The 20,117-nt window shown below is 43.4% G+C and overlaps 1 protein-coding gene across 1 annotated transcript in view; it reads left to right on the plus strand.

The window, feature by feature from the left end:
- The window catches only part of LOC122553785 (dedicator of cytokinesis protein 2-like), a 1,227,980-nt gene that overhangs the window by 113,436 nt on the left and 1,094,427 nt on the right, over window positions 1–20,117 (plus strand). The window contains exon 5 of the mRNA XM_043698147.1: window positions 4,703–4,799. Coding sequence (XP_043554082.1) covers window positions 4,703–4,799 — 97 coding nt within the window. The remainder of the gene's footprint in view (window positions 1–4,702; window positions 4,800–20,117) is intronic.

The raw sequence follows: 20,117 nt of genomic DNA on the forward strand, positions 1-20,117 counted from the left end.
GAAGGGCCTGTTTCCACACTGTAATGTAATGTAATGTAATGTAATCTAATCTAATCTAATCTAAAAAACACTGAATATACTCAAGAGATGGCTAGACATAGCATATTGAGTGAATGGGATCAAAGGTTAATGGGAGAAAGCAGGATTAGGCTATTGAGTTGGACAATCAGCCATGATCATGATGAATGGCAGAGCAGGCTGGAAGGGCTGAATGGCCTCCTCCTCCTCCTATCTTCCCTGTTTCAAAATTTTCTACATCAGAAAATGTTTATGAGCTTAAAATTTTCAAATGAGCACTTGATTTGAAATATTTGAAGTGATTTCAAGTTGAGGCTTGAAGCATATTACATCCAGAAATCAAGAAAGGTTATGGGGTGATGTCCAAATTGTTTCTCGGAGTGAAAGGTAACATGTTTCCATATGTCAGAGAGGTGATGGCAAAGCTGCACGGTGCCCATTTCTTTGACGTGTTTGACACAGAGAGGGTGGTAGTTTAATCAGATTTGAAGTGAAAGTTTTTTTTTTGGTTGAGTAAGAGAGATGGTTTCTATCAGCTGGCTATTATCAGAAACATGACACATGTATTCAATAAATTCAGTGAGTGTGTTCGGGCAGGAGCACATGGAATAGGATTAAAATTGGTTTGTCAGACGGCCATCCATCAAAGTTAAACATCTGGGCAGAATGTGCCTTGGATGGCAACAGTCCAAGGAGGGCAGACATCACTCTTGGGTCAGTGCAGTCCCTTGTTTGTGAAGTACACCTTTTATACAAGCCAGGGGCAGTTGTGAAATAGAGGAGCCATGATTGGAAATACCCTCCCTGTTCTGCTTGTAATTTTACTGTTAGCGTAATATTAAATGTTAGATTGAAAGCATTCTAAATTCAAGTCACCTGCCTGCAATATTGAATTTGCAAATCCAATTCTCATCATGGGCAGCAATTTGATGAAAAAAATCATTCTGTGCTCTTGTCCTTGACCATCTCTGCGTGTTAGCAATTCCAATTTAATGTACTCCCACGTATCTAATTCCTTAATTATTCATTATAGTAGTTTCAGAGAATCTTATCCTTAGAATACATTAATGTGGAAATGTAAATGTTGCTTCCTATCCTGTTGTTTTGTCTTTACTCTTGTAATTTTATCTATTTTTCTATTTAGATTGTTGCATTAGATTGGTATTTCTTTGCTTTATTGCTAGTGTCTAGAACCTCCCACGCCTGACAGCAATCCTGGACCACAACGTTCCTTACTGAGTCTGACTATATTTTATTGAAGCTACTGAAGTAGAAGGGGAAGATTTTCATGGCTTCCTCAGGGATCCTTCCCCCCCCCCCCCCCCCCCTCCCCAAGCGCTTTGCAGTAAATAATGTACTTTTCAAGCCAGTGCAGAAACTGCAGTGAACAATTTGGCAGCAGATATGAGGAGAGGAGCATGGAGCTAATGTTTCCCTTGCTCAGCACAAAAATCACAGGACTGTCATATTGCAGAAAGAGGCCATCCAGCCCATCATGACTGCACTGGTTCTATTATCTAGTGCCAGTCTCCTGCATTTTCCCAGTTATTCCAGCACATCTTTCCAAATAATCATCCTATGGCCTCTCTTAGTGCCTCAGTTGAACCTGCCTCCAGCACGGTTCCAGGCAGTGCATCCTATAACCGGGGCGGGGGGGGGGGGGGGGTTGGTAATGCTCCGGTGGTATTATCCATGGACTTATTAATATAGGGACCTGGGTTTGAATCCTGCCATGTTGGATGGAGCAGTTTGGAGTTATGCATTTTCAGCAGCAAGTCTTTCAGAAGAGATGTTAAACCATCTGCAATTGCAATCACAACAGACCACTAACTGACAACAAATCTGAGAGTGTCACAGAGCAGTGCACGCTATTTGTTCATCCACGTGCAGCTTATACTCACCAGGCAAAGGGGCAGCACTCTGAAAGCTTGTGATTTCAAGTAAACCTGTTGGACTGTAATCTGGTGTCATGTGATTTCTGCCTTTGTCCACCCCAGTCCAACACCGGCACCTCCACGTCACAGCTCAATTTAGATATCAACTTCTGAGGCGACTGATCTTCACTAGTGGGAGTCATTGTTCAGTTGTGTGTGTGTGCTGAAGTTGAAGAAACAGTAGGAAAGTCATGGGGGGAGTTTAATGCTTCTTCAAGAGGTGAGGTGTTGGAGGAGAGTAGGTATAGAGTTGACAGCCCATGGGATTCCTCTCATACACAACTAAGCCCAAGTGGAAAGGATTGAGGATGGACTTCCTATCTGGAGGTTAGATTAGAGTGGTGTTGGAAAAGCACAGCAGGTCAGGCAGTATCCAAGGAGCAGGAAAATCAACGTTTCGGGCAAAAGCCTTCTTTGCCTTCCCATCTGGAGGCTAATTCTGTTGGCCATTTAAGGGCATTAGCCTCAACGTGTCAGATAAATCCCCTCAGGTGTGCATGAGGGCAATTCAGAGACAGGGCGATTTTTCTGATTTGGTAGTTTGTGGCTAAAAACGTCAAGGCCTACCAACACATGAAGACCTCCAGCCTCGCCTTTCCCTTAAAGTTAAGGAGAGGTGATGGCCTAATAGTATTACTGCTAGACTGTTAATCCAGTGCCCCGGTTCAAATCCTGCCATGGCAGATGGTAGAAATTGAATTCAGTAAATATCTGGAATTCAGAGTCTGATGATGATGACCTTGAATCCTTTGTACGTCGTTGGGAATACCCAACTTGTTCACGAGTATCCTTTCAGCAAGGGGTTGCCATCCTTACGTCTGGCTTACACGTGACTCCACTCCCACAGCAATGTGGTTGACTCTTAACTGCCCTCTGGGATGGGCAATAAATGCTGGCCTAGCCAGTGACTGCCTCATCCTGTGAATGAATTGTCTAAAAGTTACTGTCTTCCATCTTCGAAGAGGCTGACCTGACTTGCACTGAAAATTCTGTCTCTCCCACAACCCCAGCCTGCGTTAATTGTAGCCAGGGCAACAGCTCTCGGAGGTGGGAAACTCCCCGTCCTTGAGGAGTCTCTCACCAGCCAGAGGATTGCCTGTTTTACAAATTTTGTTGGCGTGGGAGGTGGTGGTGGGGGCAGCTAAATGGTTGCAGCACGGTCACCTCCTACTATCCAGACAGTGAATGGGCCCGTCACCACATTCAGTAAATTCTACCTGACTGGAAATCACTTCAACCTTCACTGTGACCCACAAAACCTGGTGCTCAAGTGTAACTTGGGCCTTGTTTCAGAACCTACCATAATTACAAATTGGCCGAAATTGCAATTCAGGGGGGCAGTGAAACAAAAGAAAATGTGAAATATATTAGCAGACGGCATATTAGTCAGAGCCATCCTTGATAATATTAATGCTTTGGATTATTTTTCTTAACAAGGAATTTAGTGACTTTGCCTGACAGAGATGATTGCAGTAAAGTTTTTAAAGTTTTGGTTATAACTAGGGTTGTCTAACAGTGCAGTAACTGGTCGGTACAGATTCTCAGTAATACATGTTACAAAACCCGAAAATGAGACCACACAGACTCTGAGCTTGATACAGAAAAGATTTACAAGGATGTTGCCAGGGTTGGAGGGTTTGAGCAACAGAGAAAGGTTGAATTGGCTGGGGCTTTTTTTCCCTGGAGGGTCGGAGACTGAGGGGTGACTTTTTAGAGGTTTATACAATCATGAGGGGAGTGGATAGGGTGAATAGTTGAGTTCTTTTCTCCAGGCTGGGCTGGTGGGGAGTCCAAATCTCGAGGGCATTGAGTCATAGAGATGTACAACATGGAAACAGACTCTTCGCTCCAACCCGTCCATGCCCAACCAGATATCCCAACCCAAACTAGTCCCACCTGCCAGCACCCGGCCCATATCCCTCCAAACCCTTCCTATTCATATACCCATCCAAATGCCTCTTAAATGTTGCAATTGTACCAGCCTCCACCACATCCTCTGGCAGCTCATTCTATATACGTACCACCTTCTGCGTGAAAACATTGCCTCTTAGGTCTCTTTTACATCTTTCTCCTCTCACCCTAAACCTATCAACCTCCAGTCTTCTGGCACCTCACCTGTGACTATCGATGATACAAATATCTCAGCAAGAGGCCCAGCAATCACTTCTCTAGCTTCCCACAGAGTTCTCAGGTACACCTGATCAGGTCCTGGGGATTTATCCACCTTTAACCGTTTCAAGACATCCAGCACTTCCTCCTCTGTAATCTGCATAGGTTTAAGGTGAGAGCAGAAAGATATAAAAGTGGCCTAAGGGGCAACTTTTTCACGCAGAGGGTGAGAGGAGAAAGATTTAAAAATGAGGGGTAATGTTTTCATGCAGTGGATAGTGCGTATATGGTGCGAGCTGCCAGAAAAAGTGGTGGAGGCTGGTACACTTAATGTGGATAGGTATATGAATAGGAAGGATTTAGAGGGATATGGGCCAATGAGACTAGATTAATTTAGGATATCTGGTCGGCATGGACAAGTTGGACAAAGGGTCTGTTTTTGCATTGTACAACTCTATGACTGTATTCCCTGTGGCCCTTATCATCAGTTTGAATTTCAACTTGTAAGAAACAGTTGAATGACTGAAGCTTGTGTGGGTGAACATCGGGGTAAGTGGATCAAAGGGGATTCTTTATCCGTGGCTGAGGCTGCAGTTTTATGGTGTGCTGGGGACTAACGTGAGCTCTCTTTGTTTCTCCAGTAATCAGGAGAACATTGTCTCGAAGGAGATGCCCCTGGTGCAAGAAATCACGACCACCTTGAGGGAATGGTCCAACATCTGGAAACAGCTGTACATGGTGAGTGAGCAAGCTCAGTTCTTCCTGCCTTTGGAGATGACTAGCTATTTGAGCTGGCTGTTTGCAACAGCAGCACTGCACAGTGAAGAGATTGGAGTGCACATTTCATCAGTTGCCAATTCTCTTGACTCTGATGAAAGCACACAATGCAGAGATGGCCGGGACAGTCATAGGGTTTAAAAAAGAAGGCCATTCATTAACTCTCCAGGATCCATTGTGTAACAATTTCCTTTCAATTATGAAATGAGGGAAAGCATTGTGGTGCCTCTCCTCTAGAATCAGGTTAGGGTAATGGATAATCCTTCGATGATTGACTGCGTGTTTGGATCATTGTGAAATAAGGTTTTAGACATCCTTACTCGGGTTTAGAAAAATATGCAGACCCTTGAGACAAAAGTGTCTACTTGGAGGTGGTCTGTATAGTCTTGCAGTACCATTATAATCGGGGAGGCACGAGGGTTATTATCGTTGAAATATTAATCCAGAGACCCAGGTAGTGTTCTGGGTCCTGGGTTTAAGTCCCGCCACGGCTGATGCTGGACTTTGAATACTTTGGAATTCTGGAATTAAGAATCTAACAATGATCATGAAAGTACTGTCAATTGTTCACTCATGTCTTTTAGAGAAAAAAATCTGTCATCCTTACCTGGTCTGGCCTACATGTGACTCCAGACCCACAGCAATGTGGTTGACTCTTAACTGCACTCTGGGTAATTATGAATGGGCAATAAATGCTGGCCCAGCCAATGACACTTTCATCCTATGAATGAAAACTTTAAAATGCTGAAGAACATGAGTCATCCTCCCAGTTATCTCACTGATAGTTGCTCCTGCATCAACAACTCTAAAATGGATGGACCCATATTTTCTGATCAAGTCCAGAAACAGTATTTCAACGATAATAACCCTCGCGCCTCCCCAACAAAAAAAAATCAACATTTACCTTCAGAGGAGTTATCCATGTGAACCTTAGAACTAAGAACCTTCCCAGCTGAAGGTCAGGAGGCCACACAGCCAGTGCTAAAGTAGATTGGCATCGAAAACTGTGCCCATTTTGTATCCCCAATACTAGCTTTTAAATTTACTTACATTTCAAAGTACATGAATAAGAAAGGTTTGGAGAGATGTGGACCACGTGTAGGCTTGGGAGTAGGGTTGGCATGAACTGGTTGGACCAAAGGGTCTGTTTCTGCGCTGTATGACTTTATTAAAAATCCTGATGCCATTTGATAACTGCTGAGTTGTCAAAGGCTGCCTGGTGTCTGAGAGGATAAGGTGGAACGTGCCACGTGGTTCATGGTGACTGGGAGATGTGAGGGTGCAGGGTGCCTGGTGGGTGAGGATATAAGGGGGAGGTGCCAGGTGGTGAGGGACAGACTGGGAGATGTGAGGGTGCAGGGTGCCTGGTCGGTGAGGGTGTAAGGGGGAAGGTACTAGGTGGTGAGGGGTAGACTGGGAGATGTGAGGGCGCAGGGTGCCTGGTGGGTGAGGATATAGGGGGAGGTGCCCAGTTAGTGAGATGTAGATGAGGATGTATGAGAGTGCAGGGTGCCTGATGGGTGAGGGTGTAAGTGGGGGAGATACTAGGTGGTGAGGGGAAGACTGTGAAGGGTGAGGGTGCAGGGTGCCCGGTGGGTGAGGGTTTGATGGCCAGGCAGGTGACAGGTCGGGTGTCAAATGTAAAGGGGAGGGATATTAGGTGACATATACATGAGGGTACCATAAGGATGGGGAGGAGAATGCAATGTACCTGAGCAAATGCTGCAGGTTGGGATGGGCATTCGGGAATGGTCAGATCAGGGGTTTTGAGTAAGGGGGAGGTGCCAGGTGGGGGAGGGTGAGGGGGCAGGGTGCCTGGTGGGGGAGGATGTAAGGGGGGAGGTACTAGGTGGTGGGGCACAGACTGGGTAGAATGAGGTTGCAGGGTGCTCGGTGGGTGAGGATGTAAGGGGAGGGGCTGTACTAGGTTGTGAGGGACAGACTGGATAGAGTGAGGGTGCAAAGTACCCAGTGGGTGAGGGTGTAAGGGGGGAGGTACAAGGTGGTGAGGGACAGACTAGGTACAGTGAGGGTGCAGGGTGCCCAGTGGGTAAGGATGTAAGGGGGGAGGTACTAGGTGGTGAGGGACAGACTGGGTAGAGTGAGGGTGCAGGGTGCCTGGTGGGTGAGGATATAAGGGAGAGGTGTCAGTTAGTGAGATGTAGATGAGGATGTATGAGAGTGCAGGGTGCCTGATGGGTGAGGGTGTAAGTGGGGGAGATACTAGGTGGTGAGGGGAAGACTGTGAAGGGTGAGGGTGCAGGGTGCCCGGTGGGTGAGGGTTTGATGGCCAGGCAGGTGACAGGTCGGGTGTCAAATGTAAAGGGGATGGATATTAGGTGACATATACATGAGGGTACCATAAGGATGGGGAGGAGAATGCAATGTACCTGAGCAAATGCTGCAGGTTGGGATGGGCATTCGGGAATGGTCAGATCAGGGGTTTTGAGTCTAAAGCTAGGTACATTAAGTATTCTGGGATTGGGTGAGTGGAGTCCAGTTGGATCCAGATGACAAGCAGTTATGGCAATGCATGAGTCAACAGCCAGCCTCTCCCTATTCTAAGAACTGGTTGCAAAGCTAGAAGCCAATACATGCTTTTGAAAGTATTCAAATTAGTTCTGTCTTAAGCTGTTTCCTGTCGCAGAGCTGCTGTATACTGGTAGGGGAATGGGTCGTGATGCATGACCTTGCCACATCTCAGCTAAGTTTCCTCTCCATTGGGCAGGATTGGTGTTGTGCAAAGGGTTAACACTTGACTTTGTAACTGGAGGTTGTAACACTGCGCTGTTGAACCACATTGTTCAGGCTAAACAAGCAGCCAGATTTATCACCGAACCAACTTTCACAGAAGTTAAGCAGAACAGAACTCTGCTTTGGATGAGATCATTGCAGTTCATCTGGCCAGTTCCAATCAGAAGAGTCGAAACCTACACCCTTATTAACTCTGAACAGTTCTGATGTCTTTCAATCTTGCTGAAGGCATTTGACTGAATCTTTTAATCATCTTTCATGTTTCAGTGAAGTGACAGCACCTCAGATGTACTCTGTTGACTGTAAAGAAATGTGTATTCACAGTCTAAAAATAAGGGGTAAGCCATTCAGGACTGAGGTGAAGAAGAAAGTTTTCACTAAGAGTTGTGAACCTGTGGAATTGTTGAACGCAGGAAGCTGTTGGGGCCAGTTCAATAGATATATTCAAGAGGGAGCTGGACATGGCCCTGGTGACTAAAGAGATCAAGGGGATTGGAGAGAAAGTGGGAGTGGGATACTGAGATTGCATGATCATATTGACTGGTGGTACAGGCTCAAAGGGCCGACTGGCCTATCCCTGGCACCAATTTTCAATATTTCTATATCACACTTTCACAATCACCAAAGTCTCAAAGTTCTTTCGCTTTTGCAGTGTGGTAACATTGTAATGCAGGAAATACCACAGCTAATTTTCACTCAACAAACAGCAATGTGAATTGGATAATTTGTTTCTGATGATGTCAAACAATAAATAGGAACTAGAAAAGTAGGGATAGCTCCCTCTTCAGAGGATGGAACCTTTCATATCCAAACTGCTTCCTCAGTGCTGCCTTATTGAGGGTGTGTGTGTGTGTGTGTGTGTGTGTGTGTGTGTGTGTGTGTGTGTGTGTGTGTGTGTGTGTGTGTGTGTGTGTGTGTGTGTGTGTATGTCTATGTGTGTGTGTGTGTGTGTGTGTGTGTGCGCACACGTGAGTTACAACTGACACGAAAATGCTTTGGCATAAACATTATATAAATGTAAGCTCCTCATTTCTTTAAAATCAGTGCACTTTGTTTTAGAAACTCTCAGTGCATTAACTGTTTTTTTTTTAAAAGCAATTGCCTATGAGCACTGCCATAATACAGAATTACCTCATAAATAAGAAGGTAAGAACATCACCAGAATTCCTGAACAGGATCCAGAGACTCGGAACAGGAAATCTTTTTATGACATTCATTTTTGAAGCACTCGTCAGAAGGTTTTGTAAATAAATTGGGGGAATAGTTTGCATAAAATCAGACACCCCTGTAGGCTTTCCCATCTATGAGTAACGTCTCTGTGTCAGTGCAGCTGGAGGAGAGGTTGGGAGAGGGAGCGGATGCAGGCAGCAGTGATTTGAGACAAGGCTGCAAATTGATGGAACAATTCTGGTTTGTCACCTACTGTTGTCGTGTGGGTACGATGTTTTCCACTGGGATTTTAACTTTTGACTGCTGGACTGCAAAGCAAAAATCTACTCTACTTAACTCGAATCAGTTGAATATTTCATGTTGAATTTCAGATTAGCTGTGGTGAACAATGTGATTTCATACATTGTCGCTACTATGGTTCAGGCTGAATTTTAATTACCCAACTCTGTACCAGACGGTCCAGAATGCCATTAACCCCGGGAGCTTATGTTTTTTTAATCAGACAAGTCTCTCTGATTTGTTTCCTTTTATTACAAAAATACTGACCTCTGCACTAGACATGAAGGGTTGAAGTGAGAGGATTTCAACCAAATGAAAATGAGCAGAGAATCAAATAAAAACAGCTGAGTGTCGAACAGTTTGGTTCATGGAATACAATTTATGATGTTCTCAAATAGAAATCACAGAGATCTATAAAAACACTGCATGGAAATCAAAGAACAACTGGCAGGTTGCTGAAAGGTAGATTATTTCCAGCTCAATGAGCCTGTAACAAAAGATTAGAAATTTACAAGCACAACTAGAAAAAAAGATCTTGCATCCAAATGGCCCTTTTTATATCCTCATGATGTCTCAGCTGCTTCCGAGGCATTAAATTATTTTAAAGTGCAGTTGTAGTCATTTTGCACTGATATAAATGCTAGACTCAATGGATAAATATCTGAAAAAGAAAATAATATTAAGAATTAAGTGAAAAGAACAGATAAATAAGATTAGAGCCAATGGGCCAAACTTTGTTGAAAATACAACATTATTTGAATGGAACGTGTTTTTATTGCCACAAATGTTGATCAAACACTTGTGGTGTGGAAGAGTTGCACCAGTGAACGGCAAATTGGTACAAATTGCGAGTTGATTTTTCCCTCTCTCTCATTAGCCACACAAAGGAGCTCTCATCAGAATTTTCTCGAGTAAACCTGCAGGTTGAGTCTGTAGTTAGGAAGGCAAATGCAATGTTGGCACTTGTTTTGAGAAGACTTGAATATGAAAGTAGGAAAACTCTTTAGAGGCTCTATAAGGCTCTGGTCAGATCACATTTGGAGTACCGTGTGCAGTATTGGGCCCCATAGCTCAGGAAGGGTGTCCTGGCCCTACAGCTTGTTCAGAGGAGCTTCATGAGAATGGGTCTAAGAATGAAAAGCTTAACATATGAGGAATGTTTGAGGACTTTAGAAGGTTGGGGGGATCTAAATGAAATGCACAGAATACTGAATGGCCTGGACAGAGTGGATGTTGGGAAGATGTTTCCATTGATAGGAGAGACTAGGGCTGGAGTAAAGGGAATACCTTTTAGAATGGAGATAAGGAGAAACTTCTTAATCAAAGTGTAGGGAGATGCCAGAGAGTGCTGAATCTATAGAGGTCATTGAGTATATTTAGGGCTGAGATAAATAGGTGCTTGATTGTCAAAGAGGATCACGTGTTGCAGGGAGAATGGGGTTGACCAACCTATCAGCCATGATTGAATGGTGGAGCAGACTCAATGGGCTGAACAGACTTATTTCTGCTTCTATGTCTTATGGTCTTAAAACTCCCAAGGTTTTTTTTTAATGAAGCTGTTGTACATATTTGTTACCAATTTATCTCTACAAAATGTCAAGATTTATAATTAGTAGTGGTATAATAATTAGAAATGGTCACTAGACAGTCTGTCTTGCCTGGAAAGTGAACTTTTATAAGTCATAGGAGTCACACAACATGGAAACAGACCCTTCAGTCCAACCAGGTAAAAACAATGACTGCAGATGCTGGAAACCAGATTCTGGATTAGTGGTGCTGGAAGAGCACAGCAGTTCAGGCATCATCCGAGGAGCAGGAAAATCGACGCTTCGGGCAAAACCAGTCCATGCCGAACATTGTCCCATCTACCTGCTCCTGGCACATATCCCTGTTGTAATTGTACCTACATTCACCACTTCTTCAGGAAGTTAATTCCACACATGAACCACCGTCTATGTTTAAAAAAACACCCCTATTCTTTTGTAAATCTCTCTCCTCTCACCTTAAAAATGTGACCCCTAGATTTGAAATCCCCTGTCCTTGGGAAAAGAGAACTATCATTAACTCTATCTATATGCCTTATTATTTTATAAACTTCTATCAGGTCACCTCTCAACCTCCTATGCTCCACTGAAAATGTCCCACCCATCCAGCCTTTTTTTATAACTCAAACCTTCCCTTCCAGCAACACCCTGGTAAATCTCTTCAGAAACTCTCCAGCTTGATGATATCCTTTCTATAACTGGAGGACCAGAACTGGACAAGGTACTACAGAAGGGCCCTCATCCGTCTCCTGTACAACCTCAACATGACTTGCCAACTATAAATGCACCACATAATTAGTTAAAGTAGTCTTATTACAAATATCTGAAATAAAAATTCAAACTTTTTACCCTCAAAAACAGCCATACAGATACTCAAACCTCTGTCCACAGCAACCCTCCAAAGGACATACCACCCAAAAGCATCTCCCTACTTTTTGGTTAACCTACCTAACCTTCACATCCCCAAATGCTGAGGGCAATTTAGCTTGTCCAATCCACCTAACCTGTACATCTTTGGACTGTGAGAGGAAACCCACACAGACACTGGGAGAATGTGAAAACTCCATGGAGACAGTTGCCTGAAGCTGGAATTGAACCAAAGTTCCTGGTGCTGTGAAGTAGCAGTGCTAACCACTGAGCCACCATGCTGCCCCCTACTGGCTACTGAATTTACTCAATGATGTGCAACCCTTTGAGGTAGCGATGTCCAAAAATTCACAACCCTTGAGTGAAAATGTTTCTCCATATTCCAGTCTGAAATGATGATTCCCTGTGATACTGTGCCCAGTTGGTCAAGATTCCCTCGCCAGGGGAATGAGCCTCTCAGTATTTAACACATCAAGAAGGAACTGAATGCCATATCTCCAGATTTTCAGATGACACTAAGCTGGGTGGCAATGTGTGCTGTGAGGATGGCAGAGGGGTTGCAGGATGACTTTGGCAGACTGGCTGTGTGGGCACATACCTGGCAAATGCAATATAATGTGAGGTTAACCAGTTTGGTCACAAAACAGGAAGGTAGTTAATGATCCGACAGTTTAGGGAAAAGTGAGGTACAATGGAATCTGGGCATTATGGTGGAACAGTTGCCGATAGTTGGCATGCAGGTGCAGTAGGCAGTGAGGGAAGCTAATAGCGTGCTGGACTTCATAGTGAGAGAATTTAAGCATCGGAGTAAGGATGTCTTGCTGCAGTTATGCAGGGTGTTGTTGGTGTCACACCTTGAGTACTGTGTGCAGTTTTGGTCTCCTCGTCTGAGGAAGGACATTCTTGCTATTGAGGGAGTCCAGCAAAGGTTCACCAATTGATTCCCGAGATGGCAGAACTGACAATGGAGGAAAGACTGGATCGACTGGGCTCTACTCGCTGGCATTTAGAAGAATGAGGGGGGTATCTCATGAGCTGGGGCAGGTGTCAGATCTTGCGGTGGGAGAGCATTTTGGTGATAGTGACCACAACTGCCTCACATTCTATATAGCTATGGAGAAGGAGAGAAGTAGGCACAATGGGAGGATATTTAATTGGGGAAAAGGAAACTATGATGTTATCAGAAGTGCGTTGGGAAGCATGGACTGAGAGCAATTGTTCCATGGAAAGGGCACTATAGACATATGGAGACTGTTTAAGGAACAGTTGTTGAGAGTGATGCATAAATATGTCCCTCTGAGACAGGCAAGAAGGGGTAAGATAAAGGAACCTTGGATGACGAGAGCGGAGGAGCTTCTCGTCAAAAGAAAGAAGGCAGCTTACGTAAGGTGGAGGAAGCAAGGGTCCTGCTTAGCTCTACAGGATTACAGGCAGGCGAGGAAGGAGCTCAAAAATGGTCTGAGGAGAGCCAGGAAGGGGCATGAGAAAGGCTTGGCAGGAAGGATTAGGGAGAATCCAAAGGCATTTTACACGTATGTGAGGAATAAGAGAACGATCAAAGCAAGAGTAGGGCTGATCAGGGATAGCATAGGAAACTTGTGTATAGAGTCTGAGGAGGTAGGGGAAGCCCTAAATGAGTTTTTTGCTTCAGTCTTTACTAAAGAAAAGGATCTTGTTGTGAGTGAAACCATTAAGAAGCAGGTAAGCATGCTGGAACAGATAGAAATTGGGGAAGCTGATGTGTTGAAAATTTTGACAAACATTAAGATTGACAAGTCGCCAGGGTCAGACCAGATTTGTCCTTGGCTGCTTTGGGAAACGAGAAATGTGATTGCTTCGCCGCTTGCGAAGATCTTTGCATTCTCGCTCTCCACTGGAGTCGTACCTGAGGACTGGAGAGAGGCAAATGTAATTCCTCTCTTCAAGAAAGGAAATAGGGAAATCCCCGGCAATTACAGAACAGTCAGTCTCATGTCTGTCGTCTGCAAGGTGTTAGAAAGGATTCTGAGGGATAGGGTTTATGACCATCTGGAAGAGCATAGTTTGATTAACTGCAGTCATCATGGCTTTGTGAGGGGCAGGTCATGCCTCATAAATCTTATTGAGTTCTTTGAGGATGTTACTAGATAAGTTGATGAGGGTTGAGGGATGTGGTGTATATGGACTTCAGGAAGGCATTTGATAAGGTTCCCCATGGTAGGCTCATTCAGAAAGTCAGGACGAATGGGACACAGGGAAACTTAGCTGTCTGGATACAGAACTGGCTGGTTGACAGAAGACAGCCAGTGGTAGTGAAGGAAAGTATTCTGCCTGGAAGTCAGTGGTGAGTGGTGTTCCACAGGGCTCTGTTCTTGGGCCTCTACTCTTTGTAATTTTTATTAATGACTTGGATGAGGAGATTGAAGGATGGGTCAGCAAGCTTGCAGACGACACAAATATTGGAGGTGTCGTTGACAGTATAGAGGACTGTTGTAGGCTGCAGCGTGACATTGACAGGATGCAGAGATGGGCTGAGAGGTGGCAGATGGAGTTCAACCTGAATAAATGTGAAGTGATGCATTTTGGGAGGTCAAACTTGAAAGTTGAGTACAGAATTAAAAACAGGATTCTTGGCAGTGTGGAGGAACAGCGGGATCTTGGTGTGCAGGTACATAGATCCCTTAAAATGGCCACCCAGGTGGAAGGGTTGTTAAGAAATTGTTAACATGAGGGGTCATAATTTTAAGCTGTTTGGCGGAAAGTATAGAGGAGATGTCAGAGGCGGGTTCTTTATGCAGAGAGTTGTGAGAGCATGGAATGCATTGCCAGCAGCAGTTGTGGAAGTGAGGTCATTGGGGATATTTAAGAGACTGCCGGACATGCATATGGTCACAGAAATTTGAGGGTTCGTACATTAGGTTTGCCTTACATGAGGACCAATGGTCGGCACAACATCGTAGGCTGAAGGGCCTGTTCTGTGCTGTACTGTTCTATGTTCTATGTATCTCATAGAAACATTTAAAAGCCTGATGGGACTGGACAGGCTAGATATAGGAAAAATGTTTCTAATGTTGGGGAAGTCCAGAACTAGGGGTCACAGTCTAAGAATAAGGGGAAAGCCGTTTAGGATTGAGATGAAGAAGAATTTCCACAGGAAAGTTGTGATCCTGTGGAATTCTCTCCCATAGAAAGCTGTTGGGGCCAGTTCATAAGATATATCCAAAAGGGGGCTAGACATGACTCTTGCAGCTAAAGGGATCAAGGGGTATGGAGGGAGGACAGTAATGGTATTCTGAGACTGCATGATCAATCATGATTGTATTGAATGGTGATGCAGGCTCGAAGGGCCAAATGGTTTACTCCTGCACCTATATTCTATGTTTCTAAGCCCCTTCAGAATTGTATATGTTTCAATGAGATCGTATGTCCTCCATTATTCAGATAGCAGAGTCCCAATTTAAGCAGCCTTCTCATCCCAGAGACCTATCTTATGAACCTTCAATAATATGCCTCCAATTCCTTTCCTTAAAACTGCACACAGTACTCTTCACATGTTTTAATCAAACCCCAGAGGACTGCCTTTTCCATGTACATCAATCCCCTTCCAACAAAAGCCAGCGGTGCTTTTTTTTATTTCAAAAATATACTTTATTCCTAAAAATATCCTTACCTACAGACATAGTCATTTGAAGCAGTTTGGTTTTGTACAGTTGCATAAACATTGGAGTTTGACTCTATCCAACAAACAAACCACAGGCATTTGTTTCTTGTACAAGATAATATTTACAGGTATTTGGGAGGTTCCAATAACTAAATGGACCCCGTTTAACTTTGGCAGAAAGACCTTCGATGGTGGTCTTTCTCCACTGCACCTTGGTGGCATCTGTCCTAAGCTTTAATGTGTCCTTTAGCAGATAGTTCTGGACATTGGAATGTGCCAGTCTGCAACAATCGGTCAGGGTCAACTCCTTCCAATAAAAGCCAGCACACCATTCACCTTCCGAATTGCATGCTGTACCTGCATGCTAATTTTGTGTTCCTGAACACGTTCATCCAAGTGCCTCTGATCAAAATCTATTTATTGCACTTTAACACCCACATGTCTAACACTGTTTTGACTTGAATAGCGTTGCTTTGAATAAAGTATGAGTTTGAATTTATACTCCAGCTGTCCCAAAGCAGTTCACAGCCAATGAATTATGTTTAAAATGGAATCCTTGCTGTTTTGTAGGTAAATGCCAATTTGTGTCCGGCAAGGTTCCATGGAAACAAATGAAGATAAAGTATCAGATAATCTGTTTGATGGTGTTGGCTGAGATAAAATATTGGAGACCCCCCTCTCCCTTGAACAGAGCCAAGTACAATGTTGTAAATAGTTTAGGTTACAGGCATTAAGCCAGATGACTGGCTTAAAGCAGTTCAGATTGCATTTATTGGCATTATTAAGTATTCCATTTCTCAACTCTTGACCAAGGACAGATTTGAACCAAATTGCTGCCAATCCATTTGATTGAAAGGGTAAAGTATTCTGCCTGTTCCTATTTCAGATAGCGTAACATCTAGTCTCCAATAAGACCAACAGACCCCTTCAGATTCTTCCCTCATTGTTAGTTTAAAAAAGACTTCTAGGCATCAGGTTGATCTCTAGAGGCTATGGTGATTTTAAAATTTCAAATCCCACCCTAACAATTCATGGATGAATTCATCGTCACTATAACACAACAAGACTTGTGAAAAATTCTAAGTTTCTAACAATCCAATGATTCTTCAGGACCTTCCCCATTTTCTCTTAAATCCAGTGAAGTTGCATCCTTCCTACAGTGCGGTGACCAGAACTGCACACAGGACTCCAGCTGTGACTTAACTAACATCTTTACACAGTTTCATCGTAACCTCTTTGGTCTTTGCCTCAACAAATAAAGGCAAGTATCCCTGGCTGACAGACAGGAAACAAAGGTTAGGAATCAATGGGTCTTTTACTAAGTGGCAAGCTTTGACTAGTTTGGTGTACCACAGGGATCAGTGCTTGGACACCAGCTATTCACAATATATATTAATGATTTACATGAGGGAACTAAATGTAATTTTCCAAGTTTGCAGACTACACAAAGTTGTGTGGGAGGGTGAGCTGTGAAGAGGACGTAGATATGGATTGATGTGATTTCAACAAGAATTTAGATCAGAGTGGTGCTGGAAAAGCACAGCAGGTCAGGCAGCATCCGAGGTGCTTTTCCAGCACCACTCTGATCTACACTCTGGCTTCCAGCTTCTGCAGTGCTCACTTTTGCCAAGGTGATTTCGACAAGTTGAGTGAGTGAGCAAATGCATGGCAGCTGTCTTGTAATATGGAGAAATGCGAAATGATCTGCTTTAGTTGCAAAAAAAAAACAGCAAGGCACATTGTTACCTGAACAGCAATAGATTGGGAAAGAAAAGGAAGTGAAATGAGACCTGGGTGTGCTTCAACCCGAGTATAAGAAGGCAAATAACAGGTTGGTCTTCACAGCGAGAGGATTTGAGGAATAGGAGCAGGATATCTTGGTGAGACAACATGTGAAGAGCTGTGAGCGTTTTGCCCTCCTTACCTGGTCTAATTATAGAGGAAGTGCAACAAAGCTTTACCAGACTGATGTATGAAGAGAGACTGTATTGGTTAGGACTATACTAACTAGAGTTGAGAAGAACAAGGGGTGAATCTCATAGAAACCGTCAAAATTCACTAACGTAGAGTGACTCTGAATCCAATTAGTGTAATCAGTGGTAACACAGTTCTGTTTGCAAGAAAACGACCCTGAGCTTCCAGTTGCTTGCCACTTTAACGCCCCACCCTGTTCCCTGGCCAACATCTCTGTCTCAGGCTTGCTGCAGTGTTCCAGTGAAGCTCAGTGCAAACTGAAAGACCAGCAACCCATTTTCTTCTTGGGGACCCTGCAGCTTTCAGGACTCAATATTGATATTCAATCATTTTAAGGCCTGAACATCTTCATCCATCCCCCACAACCCAGGCTCTGTCATAACAGGGGCTGCTTTCAGTATAGCCAATCCTTTCTCACGCATGAGGGTCCCCATTAACAGCTGTTCTTTTGCCTGAGCATACTGTCACCCATCTGTCTATTTGCCTGACTGTTATTCTCTCTCTCTGGGCTCCATCTCCATCTATCTGTTCACTATTCTCTCCCTGTCCACCCCATCTTCAGCATAAATATGCCATCTTTTCTTAGCTACTCCCAGCTCTGAAGAACAATCACTGAACCTGAAACATTAACTCTGTTTTCTCTCCACAGATGAAGCCAGACCTGCTAAGTTTCTTCAATTTCTGATTTTGTTTCAGATTCCCAGGATCTCGTAAAGTCATAGAGTTGCACACCATAGTAATAGATCCTTTCGGTCCAATTCATCCATGCTGACCAGATATATAGTCCCATTTGCTAGTACTTGGCCCATATTCCTCTAATCCTTCCTATTCATGTACCCATCCACATGCCTTTCACATGTTGTTCAAGGTTAAAAATCATACAACACCAGGTTATAGTTTAACAGATTTATTTGGAATTATGTAAATGTGAAAGAACTGAAACCAACATGGTCATTCTAAAAGATGAGAGACTTAACAAACAATCCAGGTCTTTTCAATATATAATTTCAGTTGCGTCACACTATAAACTTTTGCTATTAATTCTATGTCTTACAATCTTCTACTCCACAACCACCTGATGAAGGGACAGCACTCTGAAAGCTATTGCTTCCAAATGAACCTGTTGGACTGTAATCCGGTGTTGTGATTTTTAACTTTGTACACCCCAGTCCAACACCGGCACCTCCAAATCATGACTACTTTTTCCATGTTGTAATTGTGCCAGCCTCCACCACTTCCTCTGCATGAAAAAATTGCTCCTTAGGTCCCTTTTAAATCTTCCCCCTCTCATTCGAAACCTCTAGTTTTTGGACTTCCCTACCCTGGAAAAAAGACCTTGTCTATTCACCCAATCCATACCCCTCATAATTTCATAAACCTCTATAAGGTCACTCCTCAGTTTCCAACGCTCCAGGGAAAACAGCCCCAGCCTATTCAGCCTTTCCCTATAGCTCAAAACCTCCAACCCTGGCAACATCCTTGTAAATCTTTTTTGCACCCTCTTTCCTTTATTTCAATCATACAGAGAGGTTATTTGGCCCTTATTGCCTGTGCAAGCTTTCACTTCCTTCTGAATGCTCCACCCTTGTGATTTGTAAGCAGAATGTCCTAATAGCCACGTGTATACATTAGGTCACACTTGACCTCAGTGATCATAATCTTATGGCCTCTAGTTACCAAAAAATAAGGTAGAAGGCACTCTTGCCCAGTTTGTTAATGGACTTGCTAAAAGGCCCATTTCCAGCTTGCTTCTTGGAACACCCGCGACTAAAGTACTTTGCTTTTTATGTGGTCGTAGCAGAATTCACTCAATAAATGTTTCCATTGAAATCTAATTTTCTGCATCTCCCAAGAATATAATTTTCACTGCAGATAGCTGTTGATAAAATTATTATCTACAGTGCACCAAGCAGTAATCCTATCTTCAGCAGTATGCGGTGAAATGATGACTGTTGAACAACATAGTGCACTCTGTGTAAAATTATAATGGATTAAATCTCAAGGGAGAGTCATTTCCACAGCTTCGGGGTCACTATAATTATTGACACCAGTGCTGAATCTAACTACTTAGACCAACCTTTGGCTACTTTCGATAACTAAAGCCATTTTGTTTGGTTAACACCTTTTTTAAAAACAGCATCCTATTGTTTGATTATCCTGCATTCGATTAACTGAATTTTGGGTTATCCGAACAAGATCGCAAGGTCCCGATGCTTGACTAATGATGTTATCCGCAATTTGATTGTTCAGCATTCGCTTAACCAAACAAAATACTCCCTGCCCATGTCCTTCGGATAATCGAGGTTCCTCTGTAGTGTATTTCACAAATTCAGACTGTCCAACTATATTGCGCACTCAATGAAGAACAGTGTTATAAGATAATACACCCAACAGTCAATTTGTGGACAGTAAGTTCCCACCAGCATCAAATGTGATAATGACCAGATAATCTGTTGTAGTGATGTTGTTGAGGGGTAGACATTGGCCAGGATAATTCTCCTTTTCTTAGAATAATGTTATGTACCAGAGCAGATCTCCTCAAAGAAGGTAGCCTAGACCCCACCTTTTCTTATTTTAAAGGTAAATATCAAGTGCTGACTTCTAGATGCAACTCAATTGGTCAAACTACTCAACGTTAAACAAAAACATAATTCATTTAAACTCTGTAGTTAAATTACAAACAAAAGAAAGAAGGACTCAGAATAACTTAACTCTTATTGTAAAATTTAACCAAATAATAAATACAGTAACTGTTACTAATTGACAGTGGCTCGGTGGTTAGCACTGTTACCTCACAGCTCCAGGGATCTGGGTTTGATTCCAGCCTCTAGCGACTGTCTGTATGGAGTTTGCACATTCTCCTAGTCATAGAGTCATAGAGATGTACAGCATGGAAACAGACCCTTCGGTCCAACTTGTTCACCCTGACTAGATATCCCAATCCAACCTAGTCCCATCTGCCAGCACCCAGCCCATATCCCTCTAAACCCTTCCTATTCATATACCCATACAAATGCCTCTTAAATGTTGCAATTGTACCAGCCTTCACCA

The sequence above is a fragment of the Chiloscyllium plagiosum genome, chromosome 1, assembly GCF_004010195.1.
Source record: "Chiloscyllium plagiosum isolate BGI_BamShark_2017 chromosome 1, ASM401019v2, whole genome shotgun sequence".
Taxonomy (NCBI): Eukaryota; Metazoa; Chordata; class Chondrichthyes; order Orectolobiformes; family Hemiscylliidae; genus Chiloscyllium; species Chiloscyllium plagiosum.